The following is a 23,841-nucleotide window of genomic DNA, read 5'->3' as shown; positions in this document are numbered from 1 at the left end:
TAGTGAAATGTGCGTCGCATATACGGATTCCCACTTTGTTTGAAGGTCTGCTCAAGCGATGTGTGTAAATGAAGTCCATCCATTTTTGCTTCAGCACAGGATCCCTGGGCAAATTGTGAATGGAAGCTCCAGACACTGGTTTGCATCCCAAAACAGCACAGTCTGACATATTTACAACATTCTCCAATTCTCCAGTGTGTGGCCATTCCACCAAAGCCTCACTAATGCTGCTTTCACCCTAAGTACCTTTACTGTGTGCTGGAAGTTTCAAATTTCCACACTGACACTCACTTACACGTGTAATATGCACGCACAGTGTTTGTATATTTAACCAGGATTGGCTTCACGTTTTGTGATGTCACAAATATCTGCATGCAGACATCCCAACTTATGTCTATGCTTGTAGACACTCCTCCCCCAACAGTGATAATTTACTAATAGTTTATTAAAATTAATACATCCATGCTATTGGTCTGACATTTAATAATTTGAGTGGTGAGGGTTTTCAAAGATGTGAGCAGTGCTCGTTGTTCCATCAACATTATTCAGTAACCACACTGGAAATAAACATGAAAGGCAGACAATAATTGCTTGTCATAGTTTTAGAAGTAAACCAAACTGAATTTAACCATACAATCATTGGAGTTTTTCAGGAAGGTGCATGTCAACTGAGCGAGATGAACCCGCTCTGGGGGCCTGGGGCTTTTGGGCACAGACCTCCTGTTCCTTCTACTCCTTCTGCTCTCTGTCTGCTGTGCTGTATATCCATTGCTTTTTGATAAAAAGTACAAAAAATAAAAAATACACAAGAGTATACAGTCACAAAAATAAATAGCATATTTTTTTCTGATTTTGATTCATGGCCCCTGTGCAAGTCCACCATGATGATGCAGAACATGTCATGAACCCTCTACATTTCAGTTATATTTTATGCTGTGATGGAGTATATTCCAAAATTTGGAGACCTAAATTTACAGTTATGTAAATTACTGCATACAAAATAAATCACAGTGAGTCTGAGGCGTAGGCCCCGGGGCCCTGGTAATCCAGCCTGGCATGTCAGAGAAACTTTGGCTGATGAGACCATTATGTAGGAGCTAAATAATATGTATAGGTATATGTCAAACATGTATGGATTATGAGATTATGGACCCCTGAGCAGAGATGATTCAAACGCCCCCATCCTATCATGCACATACCCAGACACACAATTTCATGAGACTATCCTGACTGTTTCTCAGTTGTGACATCTTCAAAGTAAATATGTGTTTCAGAAGGACCTTTGCCTGAATCCTTTGACTTGTCTTATCTCACAGGGCCTCTTGGGCCACTGTGCCTGTGCCCCTGTTGTAAGCAGTACATGAAGTCAAATGACACCATCAGCACATCTCTAAGCATAATCAAGTAAAACAATGAGCAGGGCAGAAGTTGCTCGTTGACCAAAGATAATTTTAGAAAAAGATATCAAAAGTGATTCATCTGTGGGATGCTCAGCGACATATTTTACCTAGAAATTTTGCTTGACAACTTAATATGTTACATCTGTACACTGGATCCTAGATTTGTATGATACGTCCACATACGTGACTCCGTCTGTTTGTTTTTAATGATTGTTTAGTAAAATGCTCTTTCAAATTTTTTGGTTTTAGCTGACTTGTTGGCTGGCACCGTGTACATGTGGATAATTAGGGTGTAGTTGTTACTACGTAGGGACAGCGGTGCTCGTCACGTGACGGCGAAAGGCCAGGGGCACGCGCAGGGTTTTTTCACACTTTTGTAAACAACATGGCGATTCATGGACTGGCCCTACTAGCCGACTGAACAAACACCGAGCTGTCAAACCTTCAGCTTTCTCGTGTTGTAAATGTTATACTTTGGATTTTGCGGAAGTTAACGTTACACGTCGGGCACAACGTGAAGTTCGCAACAAAGCGACAAAGAGCTGGACTGACGGGAGCTGTCAAGACGACCGTTTGACTGTCAAGCGGTAATGTTAACGTTATGTAGCATTTTAAGCTAGTTAGCTCAACAAAATCACCCTCTGTATCTTAATCGCGATGACCTAGCGCACAGTACAGATATCCTGATCGGCTTCTTTGCAGAATACGGGGTGTGTTCATTTGAAGAAGTGGCAGTAGAATGGCTTGAGCAGATAACTTGATTTGATGTCAGTTTAACTGCTGTATGTCTGTGCTTTGCAGACAGTGTTAACTTGCCGAACTTCTCTCTTGCCCTTTCCGCACTGATTATCAGTTAACACACACTCTCACGCATTGCTTTTGTATTGACCTGCTGTACTCCATGTGAATCTAAAACCGTCATTTAATCACAAGCGATTGTCCCTGCCAGGCCCCCTTCAGTCTATGGGCTCTCAGTCCAGTTCTGGGATGTCTGGTGGAAGGGGCTCTTCCAGTGGCAACCCAGCTGAGCAGTCTGAGACAGCAGAACCAAACCAGAGCAGCAGCAGCAGCAGCAGCAGCAGCAGCCGAGGCCGCAGGACGGCTGACAGGCAGCAAGGAGACAGACAGCCGGCTTCAGAGGAGGACGTTGACTTAGCTGAAGTGCTGGCTTACCTACTGAGGAGGTGACTTGGGAGTTCTAAATACTGACTGATGTTATCACGATGGAAAATTACACTTTGCACTTCACCAGTTGGGTGTGTTGTTATTGTTCATGTCAATAGTGCCACCGTGATTCAGTTACAACATAGCTGTAACTGATAGGAGAAAAACATCCGGCTGTCATGAACGATAAGTTCATGTCAGTGCCAGTCCTTTTAGGGACAGCGGATCATCATTAATAGATTACATTTAACAGAGATTGTTATGGTAGATATTTCACATGTGAGGAAGACAGAAAGAAGTAATACTTGCCACGCGCACAATTGCTGCTATGGAGGTGACCGTTTAGCAGACACTCTTCAAATGCTACGAAATGCAGGGAAAGCTTACTCTGTTCTTAGCTCTCTGCCAATGAGCAAATAATTGAAACATCACATTACATTCCAGTGCTGCTACAGTGGATATTGGGAATTTCCCATCCCTATTCCAGGTTAATTTGTAATGCTTTTAAAGTGGCTGGGAAAATTTTGGAATATTCCTAACAGCCACAACTGAAAAACTGTGGCCTCTAGTAATAACAGAGCAGAGGACTCAGAGCTAGAAAGTATCAGGATCTGGAAGGGTTGAAATGAATAAGTAGCAGTCTCATTTCCCACTTCAGCTAGCATTCAGCTACCCTGGAGTGTGCCTCTGGTCCCTCACATGTTACAGTGGAGCTGCTCAGTGAAAAAACTGTAGCAGCTGATTAGCCATTAGTTCATTATTCCGTAAATTCTTTTTAGGAAGACCCTTTTCAGCAGATAATTATATTCATTTAATTATGTATCATTTGTATCACTTGGATTCATTGATTGTTGAACTGATGTGGTGTTTGTGTGTGCAGGGGCCAGGTCAGACTGGTCCATGGCAGTGGAGCCACAGGGCTGCAGCTGGTCCAGTCATACTCAGACTCTGATGAGGACAGTGATGGAGCCTGGGAAGGTCGGCTGGGTGACCGCTACAATCCACCAGGTAATCCACCAATCCTACTGACACTATTCACTGTTCTGGCATGGAGGTAGAAAACTGAATTGCGTCTCACTTGATATTATCGCAGGGCAGGAATGCCCTGGATGCCACAGGGTTTGGCTGTAATGCCCCTAATGGCCAGTTTGGCATGCCCTGTCTTGAACTGGCTGTTGTACCCTTAAAAGAAAGTTGCATATTTTGTCTTTCAAAACTACATGCGTCGCAGGAAATAATCAAACTGGTTTCTCAGTGTCTCTGTCATTATACTGGACATCAGCAGTAGTGCAAGATTTATCCCACTCCTTAAACATTACACAGCTAACCCGCTGTGATAAGTACAAGCAGCAAAACACTGTACAGTTTAAATATTCATATGTGTTTTTTAAAGCATGTTGTTGCAGAGTGTTAATGAATGTACGAAGAGCTTATAACTTGCTGTGAGATCTGACTTGCATCTTATCTGTGTACGGCATTCAGTGATATTCAATTTACTGTGTGTTAAAATGTGCAATTGCACTGTAAACTCACTATTGACGCACCCCATTTTCCCCCTGATAATACATGATGAGTTAACAGTGTTATGAGTCAGTGTTTAATTTGGCGTGTATGTAATTCACCAACTGGCCCATTTTTTAATGAGAAATCTTCATTTGTGAAAGGTTCAGTTCTCATTCCCACGGTTGTCTTCCATTATAACGGCGTAGCTAACCAATGGAGACTGTTAGGGAGTGGGGGGGCAACAAAATCTGTAAAGTTCGTACAGTTTATCTTTATGGATTATATTGATGCCGAATTGACAAGAAGACTGTCAACATGTGATGCCTTTTATCTCATGTTGCTAGAGTAATGTGTTTCTGCGGCCATGTAAGGAATTGTTAATATGTCATATTTAGTGCAGGTTTAATCCAAATACTGTATGTATATTTTTTAAACTTTGTCACCACCAGAGAAGCAGGAGGTATGATAAGGTTGATATTTATCGACTGGTTATTTATTGGTTTGTTGACGGTTTACAGTCTAATAATATGTGTTTGGATTGATTACAGACGGTGGCTGATCAGGCTCATTATCAGCTAATTGTACTTGTTTCTCATGGCAGTATGCAGTGAATGGTTGCTCTCTGTGTGCATGTTTTCAAACTACTTTCCTAAACACGATGTGCTTGATGGTGTTCTTAATGATGATATCCTGATGGAACTTGAAAACTCAGCATTCTTGTGGTTTTTATACTTCCTTTTATGAGTAACAATAACAATTATTCACCCAGAAACAGCTGATATTTTTCCGTATATCTCCTCTTTCTGTCAGCTGCTGTGCATCTGCAGTGTATCTAGTGATGAGTAGTGTCACCTTGAGAAGTTTCTCATCAGTGTATTCAATGTTTAACATCTAAAAAAAAGTCAGTTTTGTGGCTGCTCTTACAATCTCACACTGGAATTTAAAAAATTAGTAGCTGTATTGATTAACAGTGTTTTGGGACAGTGTATTTCTGCCTGTTGGTATTCTGTGTTGTCAGATATTGATGATGCATGCAGGATTTCAATTAGATATGTAACTCAAATAATGATATTGTATTCAGTTACATCTCAAATATATGTTATTTGTTATTTTGTGTTGTAAGTGGTTTAAAACCCCCTTAAATAGACATTTCTACATTTTAAGCATGGACAACAAATCTTCTTTAAATTTCTTAAAATCCAACTAACAACTCATATTTTTACTTCGTGAGCAGTCAGACCTGTGTTTCTTCCACTCAGTTATATAGAAATCACCAGAAAAACATGTAGAAATGTGTAATTACTGTTATAGTCTGTCAGTTGTGAAAAGTCCAGCAGTTCTGTTAAATGTATGTAATGAGGTCTGAAAGTTTAATGTCAGATGGTGATAAATACCAAGACTTTTTTGTGTGTTATCTATCCAGTGGACACGCAGCCTGACACACATGAGGTGGATCGGAGTGAGATCCGAACTCAGATCCTGCTGGCCACCGCCTCCTCTGCCCTGAAAGGCCGACAAAGTTTCACCCACATGCTAACAGAGGTCAGACCACAGAGATACACACTAAAATCCAAAAAGTGGTATTGGAGATCAGACTGTAATGTAACTGGCAAATTTGTTGAATAAATAAGATTATTTTCATCCCAGATGATTTGAATCACTTGTGTGTGTCAACCAGGTTAATGCCCAGTTGTTGTTGACCAGTTTGATGTTTTGTTTTCTGACGAACTGTCTGGTTTTTAGAGAGAACAAGGCAGATGTAGAGGCTCCAGTTTTTCCCATGGAGAGTGTAGTCGTATCCGCACACAGTAAGTGTTGTCCAAGTTCTACACATTTCCAACAGTTCTCAACAAATTACCATTTGTTACTATTCGTTCAGAAATACAGACATTTTGTTGTATTTCATTTGAGTGATTGCTGTATATTTTCGGTGAATATCTGCAACATGACGTGTTGTTTACGAGAGGACTTGTGCTGTTGTTTGTCAAATGATACTGATCTTTGTTCCTTTGCAGTTTTCTGCCAAACTACGTATCCCACAAGGATACATACCAGCAGAAAGCCTTCTGTGGAGTGTACAGCGAGGATGGCAACATGTTCCTTTCTGCCTGCCAAGGTAAATAACCGACATCCAACATTAGTACCCCAAGGAACTGAACCAGATAATCACTCTTAGCATTTGTGTAAAATTACTCAGACCACCAAGTCACCAGGGCCATTCGTGTAGTATCATATACAGAATGTGGGTAGTCACAGATAAGCATTGTCAACTATCAGACATGAGATTTGTGTAAAGCAAACACTTCTTAGAAAATGCCTAATCTAGTAGCTCCAAGTCATATTCATTAATATCCACTACTCTTTAATGATTAATTATGTGGCTCCTTTTTTAATTAAGTCTCTGTTTTCTAAGCAAACAATGCAGGCGAGGGACAGTAGGTCTCACCCAGATGCCGCCACCCCCCCATCCTTTGATCACAGCTACCCATGATATGATGTTTTTTTTTTTCTTTCCAGACCAGAACATCCGCTTGTACGACACAACTAGGGGGCGCTTTCACCTACGGCGAACAGTGAAGGCCCGTGATGTGGGCTGGAGCGTGCTGGATGTCTGCTTCACTCCTGACGCTCATCATGTGCTCTACTCCAGCTGGTCCGACTACAGTAAGGATTGGAGACCTGTTGTGTACAATACGATGCAATCAGTCAATAATGTTAATTAGTATTGTTTTTACAAGAGTCACGCTTGGGCAGCTCGTGATCACCCAAATACCATCCATGTTACCTTTAAATGAATTTTACGATGCTGCAGTGGAGAAATCTGACTCTTGTCTCTGTAACATAACCATTGCATGTTGCAGTTAGTTGATCTACAGTGCCAAGAAAATGAGAGTGAACCCTTTGGAAACTACTTTATTTGGTTATAAAATGTCATCTGATCTTCATTAAATTCACAGCTATAGAGAGTAACAATAGGCTTAAGCTAATAAAACAGAAACAAAGGTAATTTTTCATGTATTTACTGAACACACCCAACAGACATTCATGGTGCAGATGGAAAAAGGAAGTGAATCATTGGATTAAATATATGGGCTAGCCTCAATTGGCAGCAGGGAATTTGGGACTATTCCTCCTTTCAAAACAGTTTCAGTTCTTTGAATGTCTGCTGTGAACGGCTTGCTTGAGGTTTGTCCACAGCATTTCTGTTGGGTTGAGGTCTGGACTTTGACTGGGCCACTCCTAAAGGTAGATTTCCTTTTTGTTGAGCCATTCTCAGGTAGAGTTACTTTGGTATTTTGGGCCATTGTCCTGCTGCATAGCCCAGCCTCTAGTGAGCTTCACCTGGCACCCTGACATTGTCTTGTTAGATGTCGAGATAAAGTTGCGAATTCATCCTCCCCTCAATGATTGCAATTTGTCCAGGCCTTTTTATGACAGTGTGTCGTGCCTTTCTTATGCTAGATGTAGTCCTGTGTGTTCTTCCCAAACAACTCCACCCCGCTCTCAACCTTCCACAAAACATTGTCCCAGTAGTGCTGTGGAGTGTCCAGATGTTCTTTGGCAGAGTTCAGGTGAGCAATGACTCCCTCTGCGGTGTCCTGCCATGGACTCATGAACAGAGACATTAGCCTGTTCCACTAACTCCTTTATGTCTAAGGCTGTGACTTGAGGCGTCTTTTTATCTCATGGAGCATTCTTCATTTTCCCCTTACAGTCATCTTGGCTGGGAGGCCACTCCTAGTTAGATTTGCGGCAGACGAATTCCTAAATAAATGCAAGAAATTCCAAAGGTTTCACTCTCTTTTTATTGGCACTGTGTATGTTATAATATGTCTTTTTTGTACTGATTCAGAAAACATGCTCTATATAATAATCTGTCTGTGTTCTTTTTGACAATATCTGTCTGCAAAATGGATAATTTGTTGTCATAAATTCAAATTACTAACTATCTTTGGACATGAGGCAGTATTGAACTCCAAGTCCTCATTGACTCCTTTTACATTGTTTTCTGAAGGCTTAGTCTGAAATCACTCCCTCTCTACTATTTAGTGTTTTTTTTGTGACCCTACAACTGTCAGCAATGACCCAAATGATGGTGATTCATAGGTGTCTGAAATGTCAGTTCACAGCTGCGGTGTAGTGAATGAGGAAGTGATTTCATACATGGTCTACTCTTTTTTGGTAGCTAACTCTTGCTAGCTTTGGCTACATTTCTCTTGTAGCCTGACAGAACAGCTATTTGAGCTTGTGTTCTGCCACCAGTTTAAAGACTCATACTAATATTTCTATGCTTTGGATGTGTGTCTTCCCCACAGTTCATTTGTGCAGTATAGATGGAGACAGTGAAAACCACACCGCCCTGGACCTCAAGTTAGTGTTTCCCTCATAGTAACTTATAGCATTACGGAGCAGGTAATCTATCATTCCGTACCAGCCAGCCCTCCTCTCCCTTCATTACCACCTGGATGAATGATATGTCAGAACTTGTCACCTCAACATTCATCCACTCACTGTGTGTGTGTGTTCCTTTCTTAATTGGAGAGCTCATTATTTCAACAAAGCGCTGCCATTAAACTCACAGCAGTCCTAACAATAGCATCGTTTAAGAGGAGATATGTGCCTTCATCAAGCTTTTTGCTGTGGGATGACAAGCAGTAGACAGTGTAGTTGTGATTCAGTAATGATGCCAGTGCTGTAGTGTCAACCTGCTTGTGTGTGTGTGCTTTTGTGCTTTGTAGTCCAGATGAGAGGAGGTTCTGTGTGTTCTCACTGGCTGCGTCCACAGATGGCAATGAGATCCTGGGAGGGTGAGTACTATTTGCTCTCATGTTTCAAGGCAGTGGCTGACAGAGTTGAGACCAGGACTGACGTCTCTCTCAGAAATGTAGATTCAAGCATCTTTTCCTGACAGCCGAAGACGATAAGAAACCTTGAATGACAATGTGTTGGCCTCTCTCTGTCCTTTCTCCTTTCAGAGCAAACGATGGCTGCCTTTATGTTTTTGATCTTGAGCAGAACAAACGAACATTGAAGGTTAGTGTGTATGTGTGTGTGTGCATTTCCTGTTAGCCTTTTGCTTGTGGGCCTGATCGTACCTGAGTTGTGTCCACCTCTTGAGCCTCATCCTGCGATCAAGGTGAGCCAGACATTAGCGGACCTGAACGTGTGCCGGCTCACACAAGGTTTTGCACCACCCTGTTGTCTGTAATGTAGCAGCAGAGACCTGCTCCACCCTGCAGTGGGACGGGGGGGGTTAAACCCTCCTCCCTCCTCCTCCCACGACCACCCTCTGCGTAGAAGTCAGTAGCTGGCCTCCACCATCTGCTTCATCACTGTCTTACGCTCTTTTTCATTCTGTCCGTCCCATTACCTCTGTATCAGTGTGTCTGTGCTTTATCTCTGACCTTGTTCCTGTTCCCCATTCTATATCAAGGAGAATTCTGGTGGCAGTCTATATTTTTCTTATAGTTAACAAAGCCCATGAAAGACCAAAACAACAATAAACTGATACTACTAACTTGTAATGCCTGTGGCCAAAGCCTGATTTATCTTTTATTCTTCCAAAAACTACTAAAAACTCACCACTGAGCCACTCTGGTAGTCTGAACGACATGTTTCTTTACTTCAGTAGACAGTGGAACTCTAATTTATTTTGAGTTGATCCCGTGTACGTGGTTCTGCAGCTGTAAATCCTCCTAGAGCACCAAATTGGTGGGTGAAAAAAGTCCCCAACAAATGCTCTATTTGCTTTTCTTTGAACCTTTTTAAAAATTTAAAAGGTAATTTTTTTGACCTGTTTGGTTTATTTATGTTTTATTTACATTTTCAGTCGGGACAAATGGTTTTGGGGCTGAAAGCCATAGGGGGAGGTCTTAGTATAAAGTGTGGGACTAACTCATTGTTGGATTTGGTTTTTTCATAGGATTTGTTGCCAATAACAGATGAAGACTAATAGAGTCTACAGCCTTGCTAGTGGCTCTGTGTGGCTGTGCTGAGGCCCCAGCAGTGCTTTGAGCCAAATGCTAATATGCATGCAAACATGCTCACAATGACAATGTTAATATGCGGGTTTCAAGCAAGTATAATCACTTAACCATATTCACCATCTTCATTTTAACATGTTTTAACATTAGCGGTAATGTGTGCAGCTGAGACTGATGGACTGTCATTAGTTTTGCAGATCATTAATCAAAGTATTGGACAAAAGAAAAAAAAGACTGCTAGATAAAAATGTAAGAGAACAATGTGATTACAATTCATCCTGAAGGGGCTTGAGTGTCTGCACCAGAAATTTCATTCTGGAACAAAGTGGTGGACTGAGCAACATTGCCTTTCCTGGAGCTACACTGCTAGCATGGCTAATAAAAAAATAAACCTTTACAATCCTTATGCTTTAAGAATATTGAATAAATGACTACATTTCTGCAAACTACTGTAAAGTTAAGATTACTTGTGTAAGCAAGTGTTTTCTTTTTATATTTAAATTGCAGAAAATGTGTCTGCCTTTAAATAAAGAAGGAAATATACTGGATCAGTTCTGGGAACGTTGGGCTAGCATATTTATTGCATTTTTTCTGTCACGACTTTAAGGTACACACAGACATGCACAAGCACACAGACAGACACTTTCACACAAGCATGTAAACTACACGCTGTCACAAAGGAAGTCACACACAGAAACACTGACTCTCTTTCTTTTGCGTCTCTGCTCGTCAGATTGATGCCCATGAAGACGACGTGAATGCGGTGGCGTTCGCCGACAGCTCGTCCCAGCTGCTCTTCTCTGGCAGTGACGACGCTCTGTGCAAGGTGTGGGACAGACGGACGCTGCGGGAAGACAGACCGCAGCCTGTCGGACAGCTGGCCGGCCATCGAGACGGCGTCACCTTCATCCACAGCAAGGTGGGGGTGGGAGAGGAATGCTGCTGGTATTTTATCTTATCTGTCAATGGAAAGTTCTCCCAAATCCTCACGGGTAGTTGGATTTGACTGATGATTGGATGGAAGTTGATTAATTAGCTGCCATTATCAGCCCAGTATACTGTATCCTTAGTATAATGGTCTAACCCTGAGGTTTGTTTTGTCATCCTTTTAAAATCTGGTCACCTGTGTCACGGCGATGCCAGGGCGACGCACGCTATCTGATCAGCAACTCCAAGGACCAGTCCATCAAGCTCTGGGATGTCAGGAAGTTCTCTCCCAAAGAGGGCCTGGCAGCTTCTCGACTGGCTGTCACCCAACAAAACTGGGATTACCGCTGGCAGCAGGTTCCCCAGAGAGGTGAGGAGGAGGGGGAGGAAACTGGGAGGCAGGGGAGAAAGGGAGCTAGTGGTAGTGAATGAGTCAGGAGGGAGGAGAGGAGTTAGAGGACGAGAGGGAGGAGAGTAAGTAAAGAGGAGGGGATGAAGATGAAATGATGTTATAAAAAGAGAGGGGAGGCCAATGACAGAGAGGTGAAACGTGGGTGTGTATGTGAGGTGAGGGTGAGGGGATATGGTGGTATTAAAACCATGCATAAAGAAATGAGTGATTACCATTGCGAGTCAAAAAGAAGGGAAGGAGTAAAGGAGAGGTGAAGGATAGGAGCTCAGGTAATGAGATGGAGCAGAGAGCGGGGGGGGGCTAATAATAGAAAATAAAAAATACAGTCTAGCCACAATTCTCCATCTTTTGATAAACTGCTCAAAAAAATTCTGACTTTCCTAGACCTGTCCATTTCTGAAAATATTGTGTCTATTTACCCCTGTTGTCCCTTTCAGCGCTGAAGAGGCACAAGCTGACAGGCGACACCTCTGTGATGACCTACCGTGGTCACGGCGTGCTGCACACCCTCATCCGCTGCCGTTTCTCCCCAGAGTTCAGCACTGGACAGAGGTTCATCTATTCTGGCTGCTCCACTGGCAAGATCATCAGTGAGTGTCACCGTGTGCCTGCGCGTGTGTGCAGCGTGTGGTCATGTGATGATCTTTGTGGCGTCATTTCTACATGAAAAGTCATGTGATTTGCTTGGAGCTAAAGATTGAATTCCTTGTGCGTCTGTCCAGTTTATGACGTGCTGACGGGCACTGTAGTCTCCAGACTGTCGGGCCATGACGCTTGCGTGAGGGACGTCAGCTGGCACCCGTACGAGGACAACATCATCAGCAGCTCCGTGAGTGTTGTTAATGCAAACTGTTCAAGTGGAGGCTCGCTTTAGATCATAAATATTGCATTAAATCAAAAGCAAGCACTTTTCAGAAATTGTAAAAGGTTTTGTGTTGAGGAGAAGTAAACCGGGACATTTCAGCCCTGATCCCTCTCCTCATCCTCCTTTGTGTGTCCACAGTGGGACGGAGCGGTGCGAATGTGGGAACACAGACAGACCCATCCCCTAGAGGAGGAAAGAGAGCGGGAGAGAGACTGACGACAGGGGAAGACTTTGAGAGCGCGAGAGAAGAAGACAGACAAAAGGAAAAAGATGTCAGAGGAAGTGACATCACCAAAAAAGGGGCCAGGTTGGCCCTAATAGAGGAAGACATTAAGCTCAGAAGGACTGGGAGGGACTTAGATACCTTTTAAATTCGATGCTGGATATTAATGATTACAGCTACAGCATGGTTGTGAAGTGTTCATTTGGAAGGCACTATAGCCTCACGCTGTTCAGTGCAGATTAGGGCACAGTGGGACGGCCTGCTTCTGGTTTCCTTTCGTTTTTGTCTCACACTTTTGCTCAAAGTCAACAGGCCAGACCTTTTGAATTTGGCCTGAAGCACTTAAACTTAATCGGCTATTGAAATTTAATGTGAAGTTAGTTCCATAAGAATCAATGTTTGGTATTGCAGGGAGAATCTGAGGATGCTAATTCTGTATAAATGTATAGTATTTTAATGGTATGTGTGTGTGATCAGGGAGTGTATTTGGATAGCTGTCTGTTCGACTTTTTGACTTTGCTGTTACAAATAACAGTGGCTTCCATTTCGAGGGTCTGTCACGTTCAAAGTCCACATTTAAGCACCCAGTATATTCTAATAACACAGCACATGATTTGCCAATTACCCAGAATCACAACCCCTAAACCTGGCTATCACACAACTTTTCCTGAGCTCACCATTGCTCCACCGCTCGGTCAGCTGGTCAGGAGCAGCCTCCTGGTGGTCACCTTCCTATGTGGGAAATTTCCAAGGTGACCCAGACGCACTGTTTGTTTAACTGTCACACTCAAAGGCCACCTCAAGTCCAAATCTGTTGTATTTAGACACAGCGACAGTCTGAGGTCTTGTTATTGATCCTGGGCCAGCACTCAACTCTGTAAACACAAGCCCTGAATCGATTATTAAAAAAAAAAAGTAGAGTAGTTTGTTGGCCGATATAATCCTGTGATCTGTTAAAAAGATTTGAATGTGAGTGATAATTCGTTGAGGTCGCAGCTCGGTGAAAGTACTGGAGACGTGTGTGTGTGTGTGTGTGTGTGTGGATCAAACCTTAAACACTGATCTGTATATGCAATTTTCAGGTGTTTATATCAGAGCCCATATTTCACTCTCAGACTGTTGTTTTACAGGAACAATAAAACCTCTCTAAATGTACCGCCATGAGCTGGAGCTTTTTACTGTTTGCTGCTGTTGATGTCGAGTCCTGGAATCGTTCGTCAGTCAATTTTAAATGGGCTCTGTCAGGCTTTAAGTGGAGCGCAGAGACAATGCAGTGCTTTCATTGCCTGATAACGGTGAACTAAATGGAGAGAAATGTCCATCTTCACTTAATCACTGAACAAACGTCAACATGATGCTCAGTGGAAGAGAGTTTTTAAGTTGTTCTTTTCATTTAGTTTCTTTGTCCTGAAAATTGAATTTGGCTCAGCACAACGTGCGCGTTTAGCAGCAGCACATAACTGACAATTAGCTGCTATAGGAACCATAGCAAAGTGGCTTGAAAGTCATTAGGAAGCAGTCTAAAATTAGGCACAGATTCTCTGGCATGGCTGGTTTCATTTACACTTGGTGTTCCTACTTAATACAAATTAGATTCTTACAAAAAGGCACCAACACAGTGGTGGAAATAATCAGCTCAGTGAGAGGAATTCACAGTTCAGGCAAACTTAGTTGGATCCAGGAAGTAAAGTTGTGAAAAATGCTTGTCCTGTTACCGTGTTTAGCAGCTTTTAAGTAAAAACAGAGTTTGCATTTGAATAACTGAGAAGGCGAATGGAAGAAAGTGAGAGCAGATGATGTTAAAGCATCTCTGCTTCCATGTTATTATGTAAGAGCTGTGTCACTTACACAAAACAAACATACCAGCCTTTCACATATGGACTCCAGCAGTATTTCTGTTAGTGTGGATTTGGAGTCTATATTAGTAGCGGGACTGGATGTCCTCGCTTGTGAAAACACTTTTAGTGTGTTTTATTGAGCATAAATCCCATGGAAAGACTAAATTTACTCAATTTGGCTCTGGGAGTTGAAGAGGTTTAAGAGGCTCTGGCCTGAGGAATGGGCCTGGAAATAAAAAAGACTGAAAGTGCTGTGAGAAACGCAGCTGTTCGGGGCGCCAAATGCAGGCTGGCAACAGTTTATAACTTAAATTAGTTTTGGCTCCAACAGCTGATTCTAAGAATGGACAGACTAAAGGAGAACCAAAGAAGGAGCCAAGTGATGTTTCATGTCAGATTGATTCTTTTTGCAGGAATCGACATTTTTAATGCTAAACGCAAATATAATTAACCGGTAAGTCTGATTGCAATGTTGTTGTTTTAAGCCATTGTGCACAATTTAAGGCTTATTTTCAAGTTGGATCATAAGCTGACAGCTAATGGGATCAAATTCACAATGTGTTGGAACATTGTCTTGAGTGTAATGGGGTCAGTTGCAGCTGCAGCCATGTCCACACTCCGAGCCTGTGCTGTGGAGGGGGAGGGCTTTTGAGGGGAAAGGGGACAGAGGGGTTGTATTTTTATAAACCATGTGCTCTCCGGCACGGCTGACAGTGATAAAGTAGAAAGGCTCCCAGAGCAGAACTGGTGTGCCTTTCAAAGACAAAAGAAAGTGAGGCAGACTCTACCACAGGGAGAGAAAAGAGGAGGAAAGCAGCTTTAAATCTGAAACAGCCAAAGGTATCATCAAGAGGCTAAACAGAGAAGATAAACATGGATCTGAAGACTGAAAACTCCTCGAAAGGCTTCACGCCAGAGATCAGCTTGGAGAAGTTACACAAGATGGCTGCAGAGCTGATACTGCCGGGGAAGCTCATCCTCAGACTTCTGAACGCAGCTCTGGTGCTGGTAACAAACTTACTGGCCAGATTTTTAGGAAGCGGCCTGGTCAGAGGACACTTCCACCTGCTGCTGTCCGGCTTAGTTCTGTTCGGTCCTGCGTTGAGTTTTTGGGTGTCCAAGTACAGCATCTTCGCCAACAGTAACCACTACCTGTACAGGTGAGAGCTCTGGAACATCAAAAGTTCATCATCAAAGCTTGGATTTAAAAGTAGCTGCTCTTGGAAATGAATAACATGATTTTCAGTTGGACTTCCTCCTTTAAAGCCTGTTCTGAATGTCATTATGAGTCAAAAGTTCATTAAAGACACTTAAAAGTTAAAATTGCACTTTCACACCAATTATACTGCAGTTAAGCAGGTTTCAGGCACGTATATAATCACTGTACTAAAAGTAAACAATGAATAGAAGTAATTTATTCATGCTTCACATTGTAAGATCAGATGTGAGTGAAGGATCATTTGAATGTTTATGTTCTGCCAAACTTTATTATGATTTGTCTCACAAATGGACAGTTAAATCCATGAGCAATAACACGCACCCTCCTTCAATTCAGTGCACTCAGGGGTTTGCAACCTTATTTGGTCACATATGACCAGTAGCTAATGATGGCTAGTGCTAGCTAATGTTAGCACTATGACCTGATCCACTGCAACATTAAACATTAAACACCTGCTCAGTGCACACATTCGTTGTGAGGTTGTTTAATTCAATCTTATATAAATCTTGAAGTCATTAGCTGAGACATCCTTCATTCTTTTGCAGTACAATAAATTTGAGTGCATTTAAAAAACTGATTTCTACTTTAACACTGTCTCACAGGAAATTCCTGAGGTCCACTTGGGGTTGGACCTGCACCTTCACAGGTTCCTTCATCTTTCTTCTCTCCATCTCAGCCCGTCGCTCCCTCTCTCTCTCCCTCCGCCACCTCTCTCGGATAGGAGTCGTGGGGTTGCTGTGGTGGGGCTGTCAGCGTCTCCTGACCCTGCTGGAGGACGCGGCAGGAACCTGTTATGAACCTATGACCCCCGCCCAGGATATCCAAGGTGCTGCCTCCTCAGCGCAGCCCCTGCTGCTCTTACATGAAGACCAGACCAAAGCGTCCTGCCTCAAAGCCAACATGGTGTGGAGAGGTTATGAAGTATCCCAGGATGTCCTCATCCTCTGTTTGTGTTGTCTGCTGCTGGTGGAGGAAATGTCCGTCTTTGCTCGTCACCTGGCTCTAACAAAGCCTCAGCAGAGGTCACCTGGCGGCCCTTTAAGGTTCATCTTCCTCCTGTGTGTACTTCTGCTTGCTGTTTGGATGTTCCTGCTGCTGAGTTTGCTCGCACACTTCCCCAAGTTCCCCTCCCAGCAGCTGGGGGGAGCTCTGGGATACCTGGGATGGAGAGGACTCTACCAGGGATGGTACAGACTCAAAGTGAGCTGGAGCTGTACCTGTTTGCCAGGAGAGGGACTTTTTACCACCACGGACAACGACAAACAGCCTCAGTAGTCTGAAAGCCTCAGCCAATGATGATTCGAGGATGTGATTGTAACCTTAAAAGCTCAGGGGCACAGCTTGTCATTGGGGTTGGGTATAGTACACACCTGTCACAACACCACACAACTCAACATATCATCGATGCAAGTGACACCTGATTTTAATTTCCCTTTGAACAAAAGAAGCACAGACAGAATTATCAGAGTCACGTTGCTTTATTTTGTAATCTGAACCAAAATGAATGCACAGTAAGAAGAGGAAGGCATTTCTGTCAGAACTGGTGGATTGTTACTTCATAACAGTGTCACACTACACTGGTTGTATCTTGTTAGAAAGCCTGTGAGTGCGCTTGAGTGAGTCTCAATAGATGAGAGCTTTCCCGTCTCCTCTGGGCTTCTTAATCTTGTCATAGTTCTTGTTAATGATGTCAAACAGCACAGCCTGAAGAGAGAAATCCAGACAGAGACATCAGTGGAAATGTAGTGCGAGAAAGACAGAACAAAGACAGACAGCATGTGAAAGAGACAGAAAGGTTAGAGGCGCCAATAAAAGAGACAGACACCCAAATCCAGAGCTGCATCCGTGTCAAACAGCTCCTTTCATCATCACCTGCACCGCCTTGTTCATTAACAGCATCAAACAGAGGAGGACAATAGCCAGAGGAAGGAGACAAACAGTGATTAATGGATGAGAGATGGAGCGCCAATCAATTTAACACAAGCACAGCAATTACTTTAATTACGCTCCTATTAAGAAGGAATGATTCCATTTAGCCACTGTCCCCGCTGCCAGGACACGGCTTGAATATTTTATAGATGTGTGGGTCATTTTATTCAAAATAAAATGCATGGTTACAATATGATATATGAATATGACACAAGATTCAGATGACATGCATTCACAGTTTTTTGTACAATTTGATTTTGATCCACTGACAGATTTTTCTACACAAATAAATACATGAAATACGACTAAACAATAAACAGCAGGGCCTAGGTGTCTTACGTATGTGTTGCGGATGTCCAGGACCACAAGGCGGAGCTCACAGTACTGATACTGGTCCAACTCATGAACCAGCTGCCGGTAGTCTCCCTGCAGTGGAAAGCACACAACATTCAGTTCAGAGGTGGTATATGCAGTATGTGCCTGATTTGTGCAGAGCAGAACTTCATACTGTCATAATATCTTAGATTTTACACACACATAGAGCATACGGTCAGCTGGTGGTACACAGTGAACATCCACATCTTTCATCTTCATTTATTCTTTGAGAGTGCGACCATTAAAGCACAATGAACCCCACTGATGGAGATATACAACATGAGATACTGACCACATGGGGTTGTTTGGCGGCTTTGGCCACAGCGTCACCTCTCTCGCTGTAATATCTAACAAAACAAAGGAGAAGTCACTTGTCAACCAAATGTATTATTAGCTGACCATCTTAACTAAGACTAACTTCTGAACAGCAGTCACCGCAGCTATAGGTGACAGATAAGGGACAGCGCTAAATGCTAAGCTATTGTAGCATAATGAAGTTCGTAACTCAGCAATGTCTGATACACAGAATTTTTTTCTTTTTGCTAACTTTAGCCAATTTGTACTAACATTAGCTAAGTTCTCTAACATTAGCTAATATTAGCCACTGCAAGTTACTGGTCATACCAGACCAAGTGAGGCCATAAGAGCAAAACTCCTCCTGAGTGTCATTTTCAAGTTATATGACATATACTTTGATTTTTTTTAGTGTGGCCCATGTCTCATCTGCTAAAATGGAGGGGGCGGGGTTTATGACCTGTACTACAAGCAGCCACCAGGGGGCGATGAAGGAGCTGTTTGGTCTTTCTTCTGTATGTACAGTCACTGAGACTGAACAACACATATATGATAATATGATAGCTGTGCATGTTGTTGGATCATCTGACTGAAAATCAGCCTGTGTGGGTGGATGATAGGGGAGAGGGCCAATGAACAGCTACATCAGCTTTGATGACAGAGATGATGCATCTTTTTAGAGTGACTGTGAAAAGTGCCACAAACCAGCTGCAGGGGTGTGGGCTCTTACTTTGAAATCTGGGTTTGAAACGCCTCGATCTTGGTGCGCGTGTTGGTCAGCAGCTCAAACACTTTTTCCTGTTTGCACAAGAACAAAGATATTAATCCTGACTTCAGCACAAGAATTGACACTACATGAGGCAAATGTCCAAACACTTTCTCAACACACACAACACACTGCCTCACCCATCCATCAGCAGTTACCAACCTGTACAGCCACTCCAAAGTTGTTGCCATCTTCAATTTTAGGGATTTGGAGTTGCACCCACATTGACACCTGCCAGGAAAATCTGAATTTATTCATCTCTTGAGCTTGTCATAGTGTTCACAGTTATTGCTGTTATTAAGTTCGAACAGAGCCCCATTTTAAACAAGTCTGAACACACTCAAAAAAGGGAGGATATCATTTGTTAGAGCTATTTATGTTACTGAAACATGGCATGTGAGCTCCTGTCTTTATTACTTAAAGGCATATTTCTTATTTTGTATTGTGTACTAGATAACAAAAGGTAATAACTAAGGGTGGGCAGTATACCAGTTTCATCACCTTCACTGGTCTCACTGTATGCCATGACATGGATTTTGCAATATCATTACTACAATATAAGTTTTAGCATATTGAAAATAATGTGCTTTACTGCAGTTGTGTTAGCATGCAGGTAGAAGCTATGTGTGTACTCAGAGAAGTGGAGTTACACCCACCAACTAATTTTTTCCTCGCTCTAAAGCCGAAGGTGTGAAGGTGGCATTCTGAGCAACCATGCCAATTTTTCTGTTGGTGGCTGCAAGAACCAACACAAAAGCTTTACCTACTCCCACCATCCGAGGAAGCGGAAACACAGTGGAGTAACGTGATGGAAATGTCCCCACAATAAGAAGTACAAGAGCTGGGAAACTCTTAGGCTAACTGTGACACTGTCATGAAATGAAAAATGAAGCTAAGAGACTAATTGAAAAAGTGACTGACTGACCGTGTTGAGCTTTTCCTTCAGGGTCTGGATCTGAGGCTTGACCTCCTGCAGGAGGCTCTCCACTCGCTCGTTGCTGAAGATAGGACCACAGGGAGGCCCTGGTGGACAAAACACATCCAAACATTGTTTTACTTAAGTCACATTAACAGAACATTTTGCTTCAGCTGGGCTTCACCAGAGCTGCTTTCCATTTTAATTTACAACATGCTAGTTGGACTCCTCCATTTTAATATCACTGGTGAGGGAATAGGTGGAAAAGCAATGTCTGGCAAGGACTGCTTTGTCCTTAAAATGCTTTTAATAAATATTCCATGTTTTTAGAATAACTACAGCTTCCAAATCCAAGTGCACTATAATCATAGTTCCCCAGTCTCCATTCAAAATTTCTCAGGCATGTCCTTGTTTGATAAAGGGGCTGTGTTGTACAGTATTTGACTGCCACTGCATGGGATCTTCATACTGTAGTTCTTTCACATTCGATCACCATTTGCTTCATCACATGTCGCCATCCTCTCTGTCTTGTCATTTACCTGAATCTTCCTCCTCTTTATCGCTGTCCTTGTCTTTCTTCCCCTCCTTTGCTTCCTTCTGCAACATAAGAACAGAAGGCAGCAGGTCAGAGAGTTTTCATTGGCTATTAATCTCTTAGACAGCTCACCCACGTGATTCTTTTTTTTTTCATGGACGGCTAAATGAAGATGTCAAATGTTGGATTTTTTTTATGCTTTACAGAAGAAATGTAACCTACTTCCAGCTGTCCCTGCGCCTCGCACGCAGCTTCTCAATGCAACTCCAACAGCCTCAAGATTGTTCCCAAGAGTTGCTGTGTGAGCCCAAATATTCTGCAACCCATTTTTCCTCACATAAAACTCGTGACTCTGGCAGCGTTGCACTCTTTCCTCATCTAAATAAATGTGAGCAATATGGCAGCAACTGCTAAAATAGAGGGGACATCTGTATAAATAAGAGAAGGAATGAAGTGTGAAAAAAGAATCTTATCCTTGAGTGACTTCTCTGCTTTCATTTTAAAGTCAATGATGATTTTGTGCTGCATAAAACCTGCAGGATGCTTCCATCCCTTAGAGTTCTTCTCCTGGCTGTGATTAAAACCCTAAATACTCAACTCTGTTCGTCAAAATTACTTATTTAGAAAGAAATTCATACCTGAAAATTGCTGACGTGACACCCTATTCCTTCCTTTAGGAAATATATTTATGGAAATATATTGAATGTACTGCTCTCTGCAACATTCGAAACATAAATGTAATAGATAACAGAGGCCTTTGGCTTGATAACGTCGTCACATAGGAAACACCACCCGACAAGTTGATGAGATTGGTTCTTTACGTATGTGGCGTATGAAACTGGATGCCTGAGACCGTGCTTTTGAGATTGTCATTGGTTCACTGAAGTTCCAAGGTGTAAATGCTCAGCCATGGCACTGAATGCTGATTTTACTCCTAATATGTCGAAATGTCTCCTGATATGGCATTTTAAAAAAACATCCCATAAATATATCAACAAGGTTGAAGGATCCCCCAAAATAGAGGGCCCACTCTCTGCCAATTTGTAAAACAGTCATTACAAATTACACAGCCTCTAATCCAGCCTCGACTCTTCAGCTCTGACTAAATGGCGGGGAGTCCCAGGTATTAAACCTTAGTGGGGCTGTTATCAAGGTCACTGATACCACTTGGGTTGTTAGTCCTTCTGGCTGTGTAACAGCAGTTTTGTCACCTGAGACCAAGAGTGAATAGCTGTTAAATCCTGTGGGAGGGGATGAAAGGACAGTGTTGTAGGTGGGGGATAAGTTGTGTCGTACACCTCCTCCTCTCTTGAGGGATGGCTTCTCTATTTTTATGTCTTTCAACCCATCTGTCCTCCCTATCTAAACTATGCAGTCCTTTCCTCCCTTCCCAGGAAATTTAACAACTATTCACAGTTGGCCCCATGTGACAACTTCAAGGACTGATGTTTATGCCTGACCCCCAGTGACTCAAACGACTGCCATTATACAGGCAGGAGCACTGACTACCCAAGTGGCATCGACGACCGTGACAACAACCACACCAAGGTTAAATACCTGGGACTCCCAAAGAGTCTGAAGGAGCCTCTTGGATGAGAGGTGAAACAGTTCCGAGAGTCTGTAACTGAGTCCAGTTGCCCTTGAGTCAACCCTCCTTGGATAACCACGACCTGAATGAAATGAAAGAGGTTACATTGTCAAATTTTCAGACAATATCACCTCAAACCTGCTGAGTGTGAGACATACCTCCTCTTTCCTCTTGCGTTTGGCCTCCTCCTTAGCCGGGTCTGGTATCGGGATGTCCAGTGGAGCCTTCAAGGACTCCAAGTCATCGCAGCTGAAAGATGTCTGACAGAAAACACAAGTTACTGCTGACACCTTTTTCAGACACTGACATGCTTTCACACGTCAGATGTGTGACTTAATCAAGTTTTGGGAACAGTGCGTGGAGCCAGAATATATTCATATCTAACTCAGGAATTAATTTCACTGAACACTATAACAGCAGATATGGAAATATACTGGACAGATTTAAAAACAAAGACTTAAATACTGAATAAGAGAAACCGTGCATACTACTGGACCCACCCAACATCTGCTTCACCCACATGGCCCCCAGACACACCTGGCAGACCTGCACCCCAGCATTTCTCATACCTTCAACAACATCTGCAGCTCTTCAATCTTCTGAGGGAAGAATTTGGAAACCAGTTGTTCTGCCTGTGATGAAGAAAATGACAATAACCCTTTTACACTCTTAATGTCAATGTGACAAACTTTAATGGATGGGACAGGTGGGAAAGATTTGACACATAACATGACTTAAATTACCTCCACGGTGAGCTTTTGGCAGAAGTCATCTACCTGCAAAGAGGAGATAACATGATTTTTCTTTATTATATGATGGTATCGATGTTTTGTGTGTAGCTGTATGGAGGACACTCAGTTAAAACAGCTCAACCTAACAGGCCGTTTTGGGGCTAGCTGCCTGATAACTACCTGCGCACCTCGTATGACCCCTGCTGTGCGTCTACCTGTCAAAGCAAACCTTACATGAACACCTGCTGCTCACCTGGAAGCGTCACCGACACGCCAGACGAGTGTTTGGACAGTGGCTTTAAAATGTTGGTGTCGTTAGCACTGTTAAATCATGCTAGCAGACGTTCGCGCTCACCTGTTTCTTCGACTCGACGCGAATATCCAGAGAAGCCATGTCGTCTCCGCGGATGAAAAAAGGTTTACTGAAGTTTATAAAAGCGTCAAAACTTCAGCAAAGCGGTGTAAAATAATAATACACTCTTAAATAGTGTAATTCAATGCCGCGCACAACACAGACAGATGCAGTTACTCAGCATAAAAATGAAAACGAAAGTACAGCTTGTGTTCAGACAGTTCCGTACTTTCCCGATTTAATGACTGACCCTGTTGCATTCTGGGACTTGTGGTTTTTTTTTTTGGAAGCTTTACATTTGATTTCCCATAATAAGACGCAGAGTATCACAGAGTATCACATAGCTGGCTCTATCCAGCTACCCAGAAAGCACAAAAATACACAAAGAAATTGTATGAAATGGCATGTTATTTATGTTGTTATTTATTTCATGCTGAAAACTTGCGTTATTCTACAGGTTACAGTGGTTACGAAGGTACTGTTTCCTCCAGGTGTCAGTACATACATACATAAACTGCCTCATAGGTACAGTCTTATATAAATAAAATAATCAATTTATGGAACTGTGTTATAAAAATGTTAGTTCTACTAACTAACTTTATTCTTAGTACTCAGATTAATCTTAAAGCGATTCTCTGGATTTAACGAAGAATTCAAAGTAGCCTACTGCTATTCTGTTCTTTAATTACACTGATGTGAGACTGCAACAAATGGCTTTCTCCAGCGTGGGGTTGCTTTACAAACAACAAGAAAAACAACCTTGAAATCTGTGAAATGATTAAATCACATCAACTGTAATAACATATGTGACAAACAACTT

At 42.5% G+C, this 23,841-nt stretch overlaps 3 protein-coding genes across 3 annotated transcripts; 2 read left to right on the top strand and 1 right to left on the bottom strand.

Annotated features, from left to right (window-relative positions):
• The first annotated feature begins 1,740 nt into the window (after window positions 1-1,740).
• On the top strand, window positions 1,741-13,646 carry dcaf11 (ddb1 and cul4 associated factor 11). Its single transcript, XM_070986315.1, has 15 exons — window positions 1,741-1,987; window positions 2,350-2,584; window positions 3,445-3,572; window positions 5,491-5,609; window positions 5,811-5,875; window positions 6,083-6,183; window positions 6,585-6,731; window positions 8,384-8,438; window positions 8,807-8,875; window positions 9,044-9,101; window positions 10,785-10,970; window positions 11,195-11,348; window positions 11,828-11,980; window positions 12,113-12,219; window positions 12,394-13,646. Exons 2-15 carry the CDS (start codon window positions 2,364-2,366, stop codon window positions 12,469-12,471), a joined length of 1,641 nt encoding a protein of 546 aa, XP_070842416.1. The 5' UTR covers window positions 1,741-1,987; window positions 2,350-2,363; the 3' UTR covers window positions 12,472-13,646.
• Window positions 13,647-15,071: 1,425 nt separating this feature from the next.
• Window positions 15,072-16,826, top strand: fitm1 (fat storage inducing transmembrane protein 1). Its single transcript, XM_070985900.1, has 2 exons — window positions 15,072-15,476; window positions 16,138-16,826. Exons 1-2 carry the CDS (start codon window positions 15,190-15,192, stop codon window positions 16,808-16,810), a joined length of 960 nt encoding a protein of 319 aa, XP_070842001.1. The 5' UTR covers window positions 15,072-15,189; the 3' UTR covers window positions 16,811-16,826.
• A 170-nt stretch (window positions 16,827-16,996) lies between these two features.
• On the bottom strand, window positions 16,997-23,230 carry psme1 (proteasome activator subunit 1). The gene is made up of 11 exons (XM_070985901.1): window positions 23,025-23,230; window positions 22,682-22,714; window positions 22,508-22,570; window positions 22,097-22,198; window positions 20,355-20,412; window positions 19,825-19,922; window positions 19,062-19,130; window positions 18,864-18,931; window positions 18,132-18,186; window positions 17,804-17,890; window positions 16,997-17,239 (listed from the first exon to the last, which is right to left on the bottom strand). The coding sequence occupies exons 1-11, from the start codon at window positions 23,061-23,063 to the stop codon at window positions 17,159-17,161; spliced, it is 753 nt and encodes a 250-aa protein (XP_070842002.1). The 5' UTR covers window positions 23,064-23,230; the 3' UTR covers window positions 16,997-17,158.
• Window positions 23,231-23,841: the final 611 nt, after the last annotated feature.

The sequence above is a fragment of the Chaetodon trifascialis genome, chromosome 18, assembly GCF_039877785.1.
Source record: "Chaetodon trifascialis isolate fChaTrf1 chromosome 18, fChaTrf1.hap1, whole genome shotgun sequence".
NCBI lineage: Eukaryota > Metazoa > Chordata > Actinopteri > Chaetodontiformes > Chaetodontidae > Chaetodon > Chaetodon trifascialis.
The sequence above is the reverse complement of the archived record's forward strand: the minus strand, read 5'-3'. Positions and strand labels throughout refer to the sequence as shown.